This window comes from Prionailurus bengalensis, chromosome E4 (assembly GCF_016509475.1).
Source record: "Prionailurus bengalensis isolate Pbe53 chromosome E4, Fcat_Pben_1.1_paternal_pri, whole genome shotgun sequence".
NCBI lineage: Eukaryota > Metazoa > Chordata > Mammalia > Carnivora > Felidae > Prionailurus > Prionailurus bengalensis.
The window spans coordinates 12135033-12148686 of NC_057360.1; the positions used below are offsets into that span (position 1 = coordinate 12135033).

Below are 13654 nucleotides of genomic sequence, written 5' to 3' on the forward strand. Positions count from 1 at the left end.
TCAATTCCTTTATAAAATGCAGATAGTAATTATAACCTAATTCAGGGATGTTATGAATATGAAGTGTTAGTCTATGTAAAGTTCTTCTGCCCAGCATATAGTAAATGCTGAAAACTACTTGCTATTGTGATCTTACCAAACTGGGGATGATAATATACTTCACAAGGTTATATGAAGCAAGATGGTATATAAAGTGCCTACCTGATGTCCGGTAAATATCATGTTTCATTGAGTCCAAGTTGTAGTTTTATTTTAGGTACAGCCAAGAAAAAAAAACCAAACACTTATGGTATAGTTATAGATAGGAAGGCAGATCCCAACTTCAGGAATGTCGAATGTGAAAATTTTCACACTAGGACCAAAATGTGTTTGTCTCTTCTTTCCTATTTAACTAGTAAGGAGACCATGCTCCCCAGAATCTGGGGTTTTCCTTTGCTAGTCTTTTTCCCTCGGGTCTCCTACTTATTTGCTATACGGGGTTAATCATAAGCATTACAAGTTTTTTTAAATACTATTTAACAACAAAAAGGAAAAAAAAGGAACAAACTATGGATGCACGCAATAGCCTGCATGAATCTGTAGAATATTATATTGACTGAAATAAAGCCAATTCTGAAAGGTTACATAGTGTAGTTCTATTTGTGTGACAGTCTTTAAATGACAAGTTACAGAGATGGAGAACAGGTCAGTGGTTTCAAGAAGTTTAAGGAAGGAACCAGAGAGGAAAGTGGGTGTGGCTTATAAAGGGCAACAGAAGGAATCTCTGTGGTGACGATACTCTTTTATGTCTTGACAGGATCAATGTCAATTTTCTAGTTTGGATATTGTACTATAGTTTTGCAAGATGTTACCATTGGGAGAAAATGGGGGAACAGGTGAAGGCTCTACGAGATCTCTTTGTATTATTTTTCACATATATTTCTTGCATATGAATGCATAGGTATCAAAATTAAAAAGTTTGATTTTCAAAATCTTGCTTCAACACTGTGATACTAATTCTAAGTTCAATATATTTCTTTTTCTTTTAAAAAATTTTTTTCTTAATGTTTATTTATTTATTTATTTATTTTTTGAGAGAGAGAGGGAGAGACACGGAGTATGAGCAAGAGAGGGGCAGAGAAAGAGGGAGACACAGAATCCAAAGCAGGCTCCGGGCTCTGAGCTGTCAGCACAGAGCCTGACATGGGGCTTGAACCACAAGTTGGAGATCATGACCTGAGCCGAAGTCAGACACCTAACTGACTGAGCGATTCAGGAACCCCCCCCCCTTTTTTTTAATGTTTATTTTTGAGAGAGCAAGCAAGTGGTGGGGGGAAGGGGTAGAGAGCGAAGGCGACAGAGGATCTGAAGCAGGCTCAGTGCTGACAACAGAGAGCCAGATGCGGGACTCAAACTCACGAACTGTGAGATCTTGACCTTGACCTGTGCTAAAGTCAGACACTTAACCAACTGAGCCACCCAGGTGCCCCTCTAAGTTCAATATATTTCAATATTTGTTTTTATGCCTTTTAAGGTTGTACGATGCTCTTCAAATGCATGGATGTTAGAGTAGCTATCAAGAAAAAGACAAGAGATAACAAAAGTTGGTAAGTGTGTGTGGTGAGGGTTTGTTAGGGACTGTATTGAATTGGTCAATTTGGGGAATTAACAATAGTATGTCTCCCAACCCTGAGCACAGTGTCTTTTCGTTTAGTGAGATCTTGTGTAATTTCTTTAAAAAATGTTTTATTACTATAAGGTCCTTAGTAATATCCCCTTTTCATCATGGATTTTAATAATTTGAGACTTCTTTTTGTTGATTGGTCTAGCTAAAGATTTATCCGGTGTGTTGATCTTTTCAAAGACCCCACTTTTGGCTTTGTTGATTTTTTCCTATTGTATTTCTATTCTCTACTTATCTCTGTTCTAATCTTTAGTTCCTTCTTTCTGCCTCTGTTGGGTTTAGTTTGCTCTTCTTTTTGTTTTCTTAAAAAAATTTTTTTTGCATTCATTTGTTTTTGAGAGACAGAGACAGAGAACAAGTGGGGGAGGGGCAGAGACAGATGGAGACACAGAATCCAAAGCAGGCTCCAGGCTCCAAGCTGACAGCACAGAGCCCGATGCAGGGTTCCAACTCAAACCGTGAGACGAAGTCGGACGATTAACCGGCTAAGCCACCCAGGCGCCCCTTCTTTTTCTGTTTTCTTAAGGTGAAAGTTTTGGTCATCAACTTGTGATCTTTTGTCTTTTTAAAATTTTTTTGTTTGTTTGTTTTCTGTGTCACTTTAATACTACCATGATTCCCCTTTATTTCCTCCACCTTAGTGTGAATTCAACTGCTCAGCATTGTTATTATATGAGATAAATGAATATAAAAATAAAACAAAAACTTCTTCCTAGTTACCTAAGGCCTTCAGTCTCATATTTAGGTCCACTAGCATTTGGTGATGTGTATGTATGCCCTTAGAATGAAGGGCATGGTGATCTGACCAGGCACTTCATGTAAACAGACACTAATGAAGCCTGGGAAGAAACTCAAACTTGAAATAAGAAGTGTCAGTTTCCTCTGAAAACAAATTTATGTAACGTGAAAGGTGGTAGAAAGGTCAAATAGAATGAAGGTGGGGACAGAAAAGTTTCCCACGAAATAACCTCCTAGATCTCATCAAATGCTCGGGACACTATTTCTTGTCTCACTTAGTGACTATAGTTAGTAGATTGCTGGTATATTACTTGGATAAGCAAACAAATATACTTTCAGAAAAAATAATAGCGAAGCAGAAATCAAACATTCAAGACAAGTTTTTGATTATTCTCTTTATTTCACTTAGGACACTCAGTGGATATTAACTGGGTTACTTAAAAGTCACTTCAATTAGGTGTCTCTTTAGTCCTTCTTCAATTATTTCGAGTGTTCTAGTCTCAAATACATTCCTTTCTTCTACAAATTTCTGAAAGAGATGAATCCCTCCACCTACACCAAAATAATGTGCTTTGCTGGCCAAAAGCACCCGTCCGTTTTTATCTAATAATCTGAGGAATGTCTGGTGCAAAGAACCATAGTAATCTGGGTTGTAAATGGTTTCTGAGGTAAGAATGAGATCATATTTTTCAAAGAATTCTTCACTACTTAGTACAAGCTGACAAAACTCAGACCACTCCCCTGAAAAGAACCGGCATTTACATAATTCTTGTGCTACTTTGGATTTCCTGCATCTTTTCACATCTGGTTCGCTGACATCATTTCCTTCTTCTTCCAAGGTAGAGTTAGCCACTACATTAGGTAAGGTTACTTCATCAATCACCATACTGTTGTAATCTTGAAAATGAATTTCTTTGGCCCCTCCCTTGAATGCACTTATACCCAGCAACCCTGCTCCACAGCCAAGATCCAATACTTTTTTCCCAGCAAATTTCACTTGGGCCTTTTTGCAATAAGCCAGCAGGTCAAAGGTACATTCCCAGATTTTTAAGCCCCCTTCATAAACACCTGTAATCAGATCAGAGTGAGAAGAACAACTTTGCGAAACTATGTTTTCTCCAGGGCAGTTCTCTCTCAACGAGACGGTTTTCACTACCGATACGTTAACATGGGGGAGACCTGGTAACCTTTCTATGACTTTATTTTCTAACACTTTCTTGAAATCTTCGGGCATAGCATGCTCTTTGGCAACTCTCACGCAGGGATGTTTTTCACATGGCTCTAAGTTACTTGAACTGTTAGCTGCGCTGAGTGAGTTCTCTGTGTCTTGAGAGGGAGCTGCATTTCCCACTGGCTTATGTTCCAACACATGGTCCTGAGGCAAGTCAAACTGTTCGGTCGAACATTTTTTGTCCCTATCTTTTTTACTTTCTGAGACTGAAGACTCTTTGGAGGAATCCAGGGCCAAAACTCCATGTCCAACGGGTGTTAATTCATTTTCCAGATTGTTTTCTATAGTGAAATTAAATTGAAAAGTCATTCTGTCACTAAATGTACACAGTCCTTAAATTCAAAGGAAGATTCTTCAGCTTCTGGATAGAACTGATGACACATACATAAACCTGCCTCAATTATTCAATTAGTTTTGCTGCGGGTTAAGTTTTCTTTAGCTGCTTATACAGTTACAAATATTTAGAGATGTTTCCAAATGACTTCTTAGAGGTCTCTGCTCTTCTTTTGAATTAGGTCTGCAGAAAAAAAAATTAAAAAGTAAAGTGAGGAGTGCCTGGCTGGCTCAGTCCATAGAGCACGTGACTCTTGACATTGGGGTCTTGGGTTCAAGCCACACATAGAGCTTGCTCACTTTAAAATGAACAGAAAGACTAAGAAAAGGTAAAATGCCATATTTCGCTAAAATTTAACATTAAACAGCCCCCCTCTCCACCATACAGCTGCTTTTGCTGTAAAAGCTGTGAACGGTGAGGGAGATAAAATGATTTGGAAACACAGGGGTGCCTGGATGGCTCAGTGGTTAAGCATCCAACTTCAGCTCAGGTCATGATTTCACCATGCCTGACATAGAGCCCGGTGTGAGGCTCTGTGCTGACAGCTGGGAGCCTGAAGCCTACTTCGGATTCTGTGTCTCCCTCTCTCTCTGCCCCTCCGCGGCTCGCATGCTGTCTCTCTCACAAATGAATGAATGAATGAATGAATAAAAATTTAAAAAGGTTTGAAAACACAGACACACACCCTTCAGGGTCCAAAAAATGGAGAAGAGAATACACTGTAAAAACTAAAGGACAACAGATCAACAACTAGGGGGAAAAAAAAGTCCAAAATTCTCGGGCAGGAAATGACACACCTGATTGAGTCTTCCACTTAATCATGACCTTGCCCAAACATGTTTACCTCCTAAACCGCCAGAATCTCTTCACTTCAGTCTGTAACTGTTTCAAGTAACAGGTCTTCAAGATCTGATTTTGGCAAATGAGCATCCTTAATTTTTTTTTTTCAACGTTTATTTATTTTTGGGACAGAGAGAGACAGAGCATGAACGGGCGAGGGGCAGAGAGAGAGGGAGACACAGAATCGGAAACAGGCTCCAGGCTCTGAGCCATCAGCCCAGAGCCCGATGCGGGGCTCGAACTCACGGACCGCGAGATCGTGACCTGGCTGAAGTCGGACGCTTAACCGACTGCGCCACCCAGGCGCCCCAATGAGCATCCTTTATAAGAACACGCACAGGGAGGCTCTGGTGTGTGTCAATTCCCCCAAATGACCCCCGCCTACAAACATTTAGCAAGAACCAGCAGCCCTGGGTGTACGGGAGTAGGAGAATTTTGGAGTACTTAGTAAAAAGATTCGTTTGGTGGTAGAGAAACACAAAGTAAGGGCACTGACCGGAGAGGCCCCTCGAAAGTGGAAGCAATGTACTGAGCCCCCTCAGGGTATCTACCGCGCTGGGTACTTTATACACCATCAGCTTCAATTTGCACAACTCCGGCAGGCGGGGTCTCTGTCCCCCTTAACACAAAATGTACAAAGTCGGGCTGCCCCGCGAAGCGGGTAAAAAGGTGCCTGTTTCGACCCCACCGCGCCCTGGGGCTTGGATTCACTTCTGGCTGCAGGGCCCACGGCCACCCCGGCCGCAGGCGCGCTGTCTCCACGCCCCCGGGGGACAGACGCGAGCAAATCTGGGGGCTTCCGCCCTCACCTCCCCAAAGCGCCTCAGTGCAACGTTTCCGGCACCGCAGCCCTGAGAACGCTCGCCGCCCAGGAAGGGCCCAGCTCGCGGCGCAGACCCTGGGGACCGAGAGCGGGCACCTGTGAGTCGAGTCCTCCGCGGGCCAGACAAGCCCGGCTCTCTTCCCGGCCGGGCGCGGCCCGAGCTCACCGCGGAACGGCAGCAACCCGCCTCCTCTCTATGGTCCTGGTGCCGGCGGAGAGCTCGCAAGGCCCGCCGGGACGGCGGCGGTTTCCGGTCTTGGCGTTGGCGGGACGGGTTTGAAGGCGTGTTCCTGGGCGAAAGATGTCGCAGGAACGCGCGGTCGCGGCGAGCGCCGTCCGGCTGGAAGAGTTAAGTAGCTGGTCGCAGGAGCTATGCCGCCGGGAACTGCCGTCTGTCCTGCCCCGGCTCCTTATATCCTTTGTCACCTCCACCTGGACTGGGGTGTGGGGCAGCCCTTCCAGCCTTTCTCCGGCCTCGTCACGTTCGCCTCCGGGCCGTGTTGTGTTCCTGCGGCCTGAACCCTCTCCTTTCCTCGTCAATTGGAGAGATGAGTGAAGGAGGGGGAGCCCAGGGGACCGGGGCTGCCCAGGCCGAAGGCACGCCTCCCTCCGGCACTGGAACGGCTCGCAGTGGACCCGATGATTTTGGCAGTGGATGTGGCGGGGTTTTTTCCGGGCGTTTGTGCCTTTGGGTTTTTCTGTGCTCGTCACGTGTAATTAAATGTAAATACCTTTCCTTGGGGTAACGGGGGGCGGGGGGGGGGAGGGCAAGTGCTCAGACCTGAGCTGTAAGGTGAGCGCTGACTCCCTAAGAGGTAGATACTCTGACCTGTCTCTCGAATGGATGGGGCATCGGAATACCTTTCCCAGTATTAGGAGAATTAAAAGATGTAGTTCTGCCATGGTGCAGAGTTCCAGTCATTAAAAATGTTGCTCTTCTTCTCAGAACTCTGTTCCATTATTGCTGGTTAGGAGTTGCTTCCTTTTGTAATTGGCTTTCATCTGCCGGGTTCGAATTAGTTAATGCCTCCCTTGTGCAGGTGCATACTGTTTTGTAGTCGTCCTGCGGTTGTAAATGGCGCCTGGAATCCTATCCCTCCGTGTTGAAAGGTAATCTTTTTTTTTTTTTTTTTTAACATCTTTGAGCTCACCTTCAACATAAAGCCACACTGAAAAGAAAAAAAAGGGCTTCACTTTAGAGAGTCTCAAATAATTTTTTACAACTAAAGCCAAATGTAATGTATTACCGTTACGCAGAAGTCATTCACATAGGCAGTGGCAAAATCCCACTTAGGTGCCAGAGATCTTTCTTAGTCATTGTGCATTGGCATCCTCAAGGATGTTGACTTGGGAAATATAGCCATCCTCCCACCCCAGAACATCTGGGCACATAACACATACCCCGCCAGGGTGTTATGCTTTGGGGGAACAAAGATAAGGAACACGGCTCCTCTTTTCCCCCTCAGGTTTATGGATGACATCAGTAATTGAAAGTCAACATTCCCACTTGGTTTTGCATCTCAAACTTAATGTTCAAAAGAACCTAAACCTATTTGTTCTTCCTCCAGTTTTCAACACTTCTTTTTTTTTTATTAAAAATTTTTTTTAATGTTTGTTTATTTTTGAGACAGAGAGAGACATAGCATGAATGGGGAGGGTCAGAGAGAGAGGGAGACACAGAATCTGAAGCAGGCTCCGGGCTCCGAGCTGTCAGCACAGAGCCTGATGCAGGGCTTGAACTCATGGACCGTGAGATCATGACCTGAGCCGAAGTCGGATGCTCAACCGACTGAGCCACCCAGGCGCCCCAGTTTTTAACACTTTTCAACAAATGAAAGTTAAGTTTTTAATCTATAGTCCCATCATCCAAACCTAATTATTTTCATGTTTTGCGTTTTACATTTATTTTCCAGTCTTTACTTGCATGTCCAGGTAAGCATAACTTATGTTTAATTTTGGGAGAGGCTAGAACCTTTTGGACCTTTACTGAAATTTTTCCATAAAACAAATCCAACACTACTGAACTAAAATGAGTTAGGGGGTGCCTGGGTGGCTCAGTCGGTGGAGCATCCGACTCTTCGTTCCAGCTGGGGTCATGATCTTGTGGTTTCTGCATTTGAACTCCACCTCTGGCTCTGTGCTCACAGTGCCTGCTTGGATTCTCTGTCTGCCTCTCTCTCTGTCCCTCCCCTGCTCGCTCTATATCACTCAAAGCAAACGTTGAAGCAAGAAAGATTTAAAATGAGTTATGCCTCATTTTGATTGCTGCAGTAAAATCCATATATGCAAAGTAAGGTGTCAGAAGAATCCATTCTTGTATTAGTGTGATGGGATTATACTTTATTCATTTTTTTTGCTGACATATTCTTTAATTATTATTACGCAGTAAAACATTTCCAACAATTCTTGAGGGTTGTAAGTGTACAGTTCATAATGCGATTATTGTTAACTTTTGTAATGAACATAGAGTAATTTTTGGTCACTTATTTGTAAGCATCTGCTGTGTGCAAAAGAATCTCAGACTGATCAGGTTGGTAAGATAGGTCCACAAGTAATATGAGAAGAAGGTAGAACATGTTGAGTGGCTTTAGACAGGTGCAAATAAAGTGCTGGAGAGGTGCTCAGGAGAAGAAATTTCTTTCCTGTGTTAGAAACCAGAAGCCTATGGATTAGTATCGTATTGTTCCTCATCTGTCAAAGGTATGTCAACTACACGTACTTGGAAAAGACAGTTTTATCCCTGAGCAATTTTGAAAATATTTCCTTGGATATATTCATTATATTGTAGTTTATTTACCTAATAACATTACATTTTTAAAAGCAAAATTAAGCCAGTCTAATTTCAGTTTGAGTCTAATTTCAATTTCTTACTGATCATTGCTTAAACTTCAAGAAGGCTACTTTTTAGATTGATTCTTAGTAGTGAATATTCTATTACTGTGATACTCGTATCTTCCTTAATTTTTTTACTCTATGTATCAGCATTCTGACGATTGGATCGAGCATATTCGTAAGTAAAATTATCTTAATTGTTTGATTTACCTTGATGTCATTAAGGTCTGAGTCGTATGTATCTCAATAACAGTTTCATATTCCCTTTAAATGTCTTCTTCTTGTAGTGCTCCAGCCTCTGTAAATCTCAGTTACTTAAAATGACCACTTCCTTCAAATTATTTAAATTCTATTTTGGGTGGATACCAAATCTGTTGATAATGCACATGTAAGAAGCACGTTGTAAATTTTAAATGTTAGTTGTTAAACTGTTCAGACTTATATAAAACATAATTTGCGGTCTGCTTTCAGGGTGACTTTCTCATGTTCATCTCTGTTCTTAATCTTAGTTGGCTTATTTACTTATTTAGCTGGGAGAAGGGATGAATTAAAGTCTAGACTCCACAGTTTACTCATATATTTTGAGTTAGCTTATTTACATTTCACTTGGTTGTGGAATATTTATAATTTTCAATCTATGTAGCCTGTTGGGTTTAATTTTTTAAAGTAATAATTACTTTTTATCCTGAGTATAATAATAATTTTATTTATTTATTTTTAATAATTTAAAGATACCAAATCCTATTCAATAGATGTATGCACATCCATTAAGTGGTCCTCAGTGGCTGGACATACAGGGTTGTTTTTTTGTTTTTTTGAGTTTTTGTTTTTGTGTTATTATTTCAGCTACTTAATAGTTTCTCTACATAGAATGTGGCATTTTGAAACTGTACAAAGTTCTGGTACTTACAGATTCTTGGATTTGGGGAAGGAGCAGTGATCTTTGTTGGCTGATAGAACTTAATTTTCTTACAAAATATGTTGCTATTTCGCTTTATAGAAATTCTAAAAATTATCGTGGAAATGTTTTTACCTCATATGAACCACCTGACATTGGAACAGACTTTCTTCTCACAAGTGTTGCCAAAGGTATAGTACTATTATTATTTTAATCAATGTACATGTTATCAAGGCTGTTTATATCTAGCCTCAATTTTAGATAATTTATTCTTAACTGTGGCTCCATTTTTCCAAATGTATCACACTTATTTGAAATACAAATAAGGTAGTAAGAAATAGATCTCACGTGAGAACATGGTGTTAGTGTGATCATTAGGTGATTAAAAACTTCTATTTTCAAATAGAATTTATGTTAATTGAATTTATTAATTGAATCTTTCATTAATTGAATTTATATTATTTGTAGCTACTTTAAACACTCTTGTATTTTAAAGCTATTCAGTGAAGCCTTCCCCTGAGTATTCCTGGAAATGGCATACTCAATTTATGAAAACAACGAGCAGAATATATCTGAGGAGGCATTAGAGGGAGAAACTGTGGTGCTCACGTTGGTTCCAGTTAATGAGGAACCTAAGGAAGAACATCAAATGGAGCCAAGTGTTTCTTCAACCTCAGAAGTTGGCATGGAGGTGCCTGGGACAAACGATAAAGTTTGTCATCCTCAAATGAGTGAACAATTCAAGTCTTATCCAAAACATAGCTGTTATAATACACCGATCCTTCCCTTGCCAACCAGTTTGCCTCCAGTTAATAAAGTATGTTGGGACACATTGCGGAGCTGGTGCCAACAATTTAACTTGAGGACCGATGGCCGGAAAATGGATGTTGATCTGAGGCTCCAGAAACACGCTTACTCTGAAATAAACGAGAATATTCCTAAAATATCACGAGGCCAGATTGCAGTTGTGTTCGACAGAATGCAAGATAGCCTACATTGCTTGCATGTACCTTGGTTTGTTTATTCATTCACATATTAAAAGTCATCTTGGGTGCTTCCAACTTTGGGCAATTATGAATGAAGCTGCTTTATTGTGTGCAGGTCAAAATAAAAAAAAATAAAGCTATTCTGTGAAAATTTGGGGATGAATGATGAAGTTAGCTAAGTATCTTCTCTGTGGAGTTTATTAGTAATTGTTAAATTTTATTGCCTAGAAAAATGGAGCCAAATTTTATTCAGGAAGGCTTAGAATAACCAAGAGAAAACACTAAGTTCACCATCTACATTATTACCTTTTAGATACAGATATAGTTATAGATATAGATATAGTGTACTTTTTCTTTGAAAAGCACAGGCAATTTTCTTTTTTTTTAACTTAGGAAATTAAAGGTATTTTGGTTCCAAAATTAAACATTTTTTGAATGGTACCTTATCTCTTATTAGAATGGTTTTCTAAATTTACCTTTGAAGCAGATAATCATCAAAATTCCTGTTACTCATATTCACTTGATTGTTCTCTATCTAAAAGTTTCTTAGAATTTGTTCTTGGCCACCAGAAAAAGATCCAGCTGTTGTATAGATTAAAATAAGGATGTTGAGTGTTAACTTGCCTTTGGGAAATAACGTCCTCTTTAATTACATTGTGTTGTTATTCTTGCAATGTTTAGACCATTTAAATTGTTCAGAAAAATCTGAGTATTAAGATCTTAGGATAGCTAACTTCTCACAGACCAAAAACCTTAGTTCTGAGGTCACGTACTGTAGCCCTAACCCAGGAATGGTATTTTGAGTTGCTCAAAAGGAGGAACTGCTTAGAATGCAAGTGAACAAGTAGTTCACCAATTCATCATCACTAGCAGAAAATACCCTTGTAAATACCCATATGAGTGTTGATTGGTTAAGACCATCAACTTTTACTGTGTAGAGGAGCACTTACCTTTAATGGATGTTATTAAATAGATTCAAACCACAGAAATGGAAAGCAAATAAATTTCTGTCTGAGGCTTTTTTAGAGAGATAATATATGAATACTTTATATATATAAAAACATATATTTTTACTTTAATAAGTGCAGTTGTTAAGCTAGATAATATCCCATGGCTGTTAGTAATGAAAAATTGCCTGTCATTTTTTTCACTTTAAAAATATGTCTTTCCCTTTCTTGTGTTTTCTGTTACTCCTATTTATAATGTGCTTTGTTTTCACAGACTGTGAAATTATTTGATGACATGATGTACGAGTTAACCAGTCAAGCCAGAGGACTGTCAAGCCATAATTTAGAAATCCAGACCACTCTAAGGAATATTTTACAAGTATGTCAAATATATTAGAAAGGGTATAGAGGAGGAGCTTAAACAGTGTAAGAATTTTTGTACTGATATTAGTTAAGTGATATATCCTTTGTGTAGTGGTCCAGTGCTGGAATTAAACTTATAGAATTAAAGATACGAATGCAAAAAAATAAATTTTGAAATTTTTAATACAGTTTCATGCTGAGTATAAGACAGCAAATAATCAAGATAGCATGCCCTACCTGTAATTTCCAAGTGTATATGGAGAACACCTACCATATGCTTTGATGTGTGGGTTAGTATTCCAACTTTTGTTTTTTAACCAAATGGCTAGCTAGTTGTGCGATAACGTAGTTCTGATAGATTGAAGTTCAATGAAAGAAGGAACAGTGTCCATTGTGTTCACAGCTCTATCCCTAGTACCCAGCGTATCATCTGATACCTTTTATGTTTGTGCACAAAAACATAACTGAATGAAACTTCTTCCCTTATTTCCAGACAATGGTGCAGCTCTTAGCAGCTCTTACAGGATGTGTTCAGCATATCTGTGCCACACAGGAGTCCGTCATTCTAGAAAATATTCATAGTCTTCCTTCCACAGTCCTACATGTAATCAAAAGTACATTTGTACATTGTAAGGTGAGTAATGAGTGTAAGTGTACTTTAAATGGCCTAGAATCCGCAGGCAAAAGGGCTGAAGAAAATAGTGTTTGTATGTAAGATTTTACATACTAGCCTATATTATTGGAATAAACTTTTCCATAGAACAAAGAACCACGAACAGGCATACTTTGTTTTATTGCACGTTGCAAATAGTGCGCATTTTTGCAAATTGGAGGTTTGTGACAACCCTATGTTTAGCCAGTCTGTTGGTGCCATTTTTCCAACATTTGCTTGTTTCGTGTCTCTGTGTCACATTCTGGTAATTTTTCCAATATTTCAAACATTTTCATTATTATATTTGTTATGGTAATCTGTGATTAGTGATTATAACTTGCTGAAAGCTCTGATGATGGTTAGCATTTTTTAGCAATAAATAATTTTTGATTGAGGTACATACATTGTTTTTTTGGACATAATGCTATTGCACACTTAATAGACTACAGTGTAGTGTAAACATAATTTTTATATCCACTGGGAAACCAAAAACTTTATTTAACTCATTTTATTGCAGTAGTTTGGAACTGAACCTGCAATATTTCTGAAGTATGCCCGTATGTAAATATTTGCTTCAAAATAAGTGGTTACAAGGGAGTGATTAAAAATGGACTTTTGCGGTTTTATGTTTGTTGTTTTATTCTATTTCCTTACTATAAAGAAAGAAGAGAGATGGATTTGTGTTGAATCACAGGAATCCTGAAATTGTTCTGTCATGGCATTGGTGGATGAGATGAATTCCTTAATGATTGGGTGCCTCTGAAAGGACACCAGCCCTTTTTCAGTCCATCTCTACATTCCTGAGGCAGCTTTAAAGCACCAAAGCTGGCCTACAATTTGTGGGTCTCAGGCAGTTTTGATACTGGTATGGTCCGGTGAATAAAAATCGCTAGTTTAACTAACACTTCTCTTTGGTGACAGGGCTAAAAGTCTGCACCTGACCGAATGTTGTGTATCTCCCTTTTAGTTTTTTTTATGTTTGCAAGGTCTCAGAAGTCAGAAATCCTATTTTAGGGGCACCTGGGTGGTTCAGTTGGTTAAGCGTCCGACTTCAGCTCAGGTCATGATCTCGCGATCCATGAGTTGGAGCCCTGCGTTAGACTCTATGCTGACAGCTCAGAGCCGAGAGCCTGCTTTGGATTCTGTGTCTCCCTCCCTCTCTGCCCCTCCCTCACTCGCACTCTCTCAAAAATGAATAAATGTTTAAAAAAAAATCCTATTTTATGTGTGCCTGCATCTCTTGAAGTACACTGTTCATAATGAATGGTCATTTGTTTAATGAATAAATACGTGGTTCAGTAAAAAGCGCTAAAGTTATGAGCTCTGATAGAATGAGTTAAAGTAAAT

At 39.7% G+C, this 13654-nt stretch overlaps 2 protein-coding genes across 5 annotated transcripts in view; one reads left to right on the forward strand and one right to left on the reverse strand.

Annotated features, from left to right (window-relative positions):
• Positions 1 to 2777: 2777 nt before the first annotated feature.
• METTL18 (methyltransferase like 18) lies at positions 2778 to 5858 on the reverse strand. Of its 2 annotated transcripts, none has more exons than XM_043568550.1 (2): positions 5726 to 5858; positions 2778 to 4149 (listed from the first exon to the last, which is right to left on the reverse strand). In XM_043568550.1, exon 2 carries the CDS (start codon positions 3939 to 3941, stop codon positions 2835 to 2837), a length of 1107 nt encoding a protein of 368 aa, XP_043424485.1. In that variant the 5' UTR covers positions 3942 to 4149; positions 5726 to 5858; the 3' UTR covers positions 2778 to 2834. The 2 variants fall into 2 exon arrangements, with proteins under 2 accessions (XP_043424485.1, XP_043424486.1); XM_043568551.1 differs by having other exon boundaries at positions 5303 to 5843.
• A 14-nt stretch (positions 5859 to 5872) lies between these two features.
• The window catches only part of CE4H1orf112 (chromosome E4 C1orf112 homolog), a 45302-nt gene continuing 37520 nt past the window's right edge, over positions 5873 to 13654 (forward strand). The window contains exons 1-6 of one of the 3 annotated variants that reach the window (XM_043568543.1): positions 5910 to 5977; positions 6670 to 6739; positions 8612 to 8639; positions 9462 to 9550; positions 11567 to 11671; positions 12149 to 12289. In XM_043568543.1, coding sequence (XP_043424478.1) covers positions 9485 to 9550; positions 11567 to 11671; positions 12149 to 12289 — 312 coding nt within the window. In that variant the 5' untranslated portion in view covers positions 5910 to 5977; positions 6670 to 6739; positions 8612 to 8639; positions 9462 to 9484. Of the gene's footprint in view, positions 6042 to 6669; positions 6740 to 8599; positions 8640 to 9461; positions 9551 to 11566; positions 11672 to 12148; positions 12290 to 13654 lie in introns of all 3 variants that reach the window. The other 2 variants (XM_043568542.1, XM_043568544.1) reach the window with 2 other exon arrangements.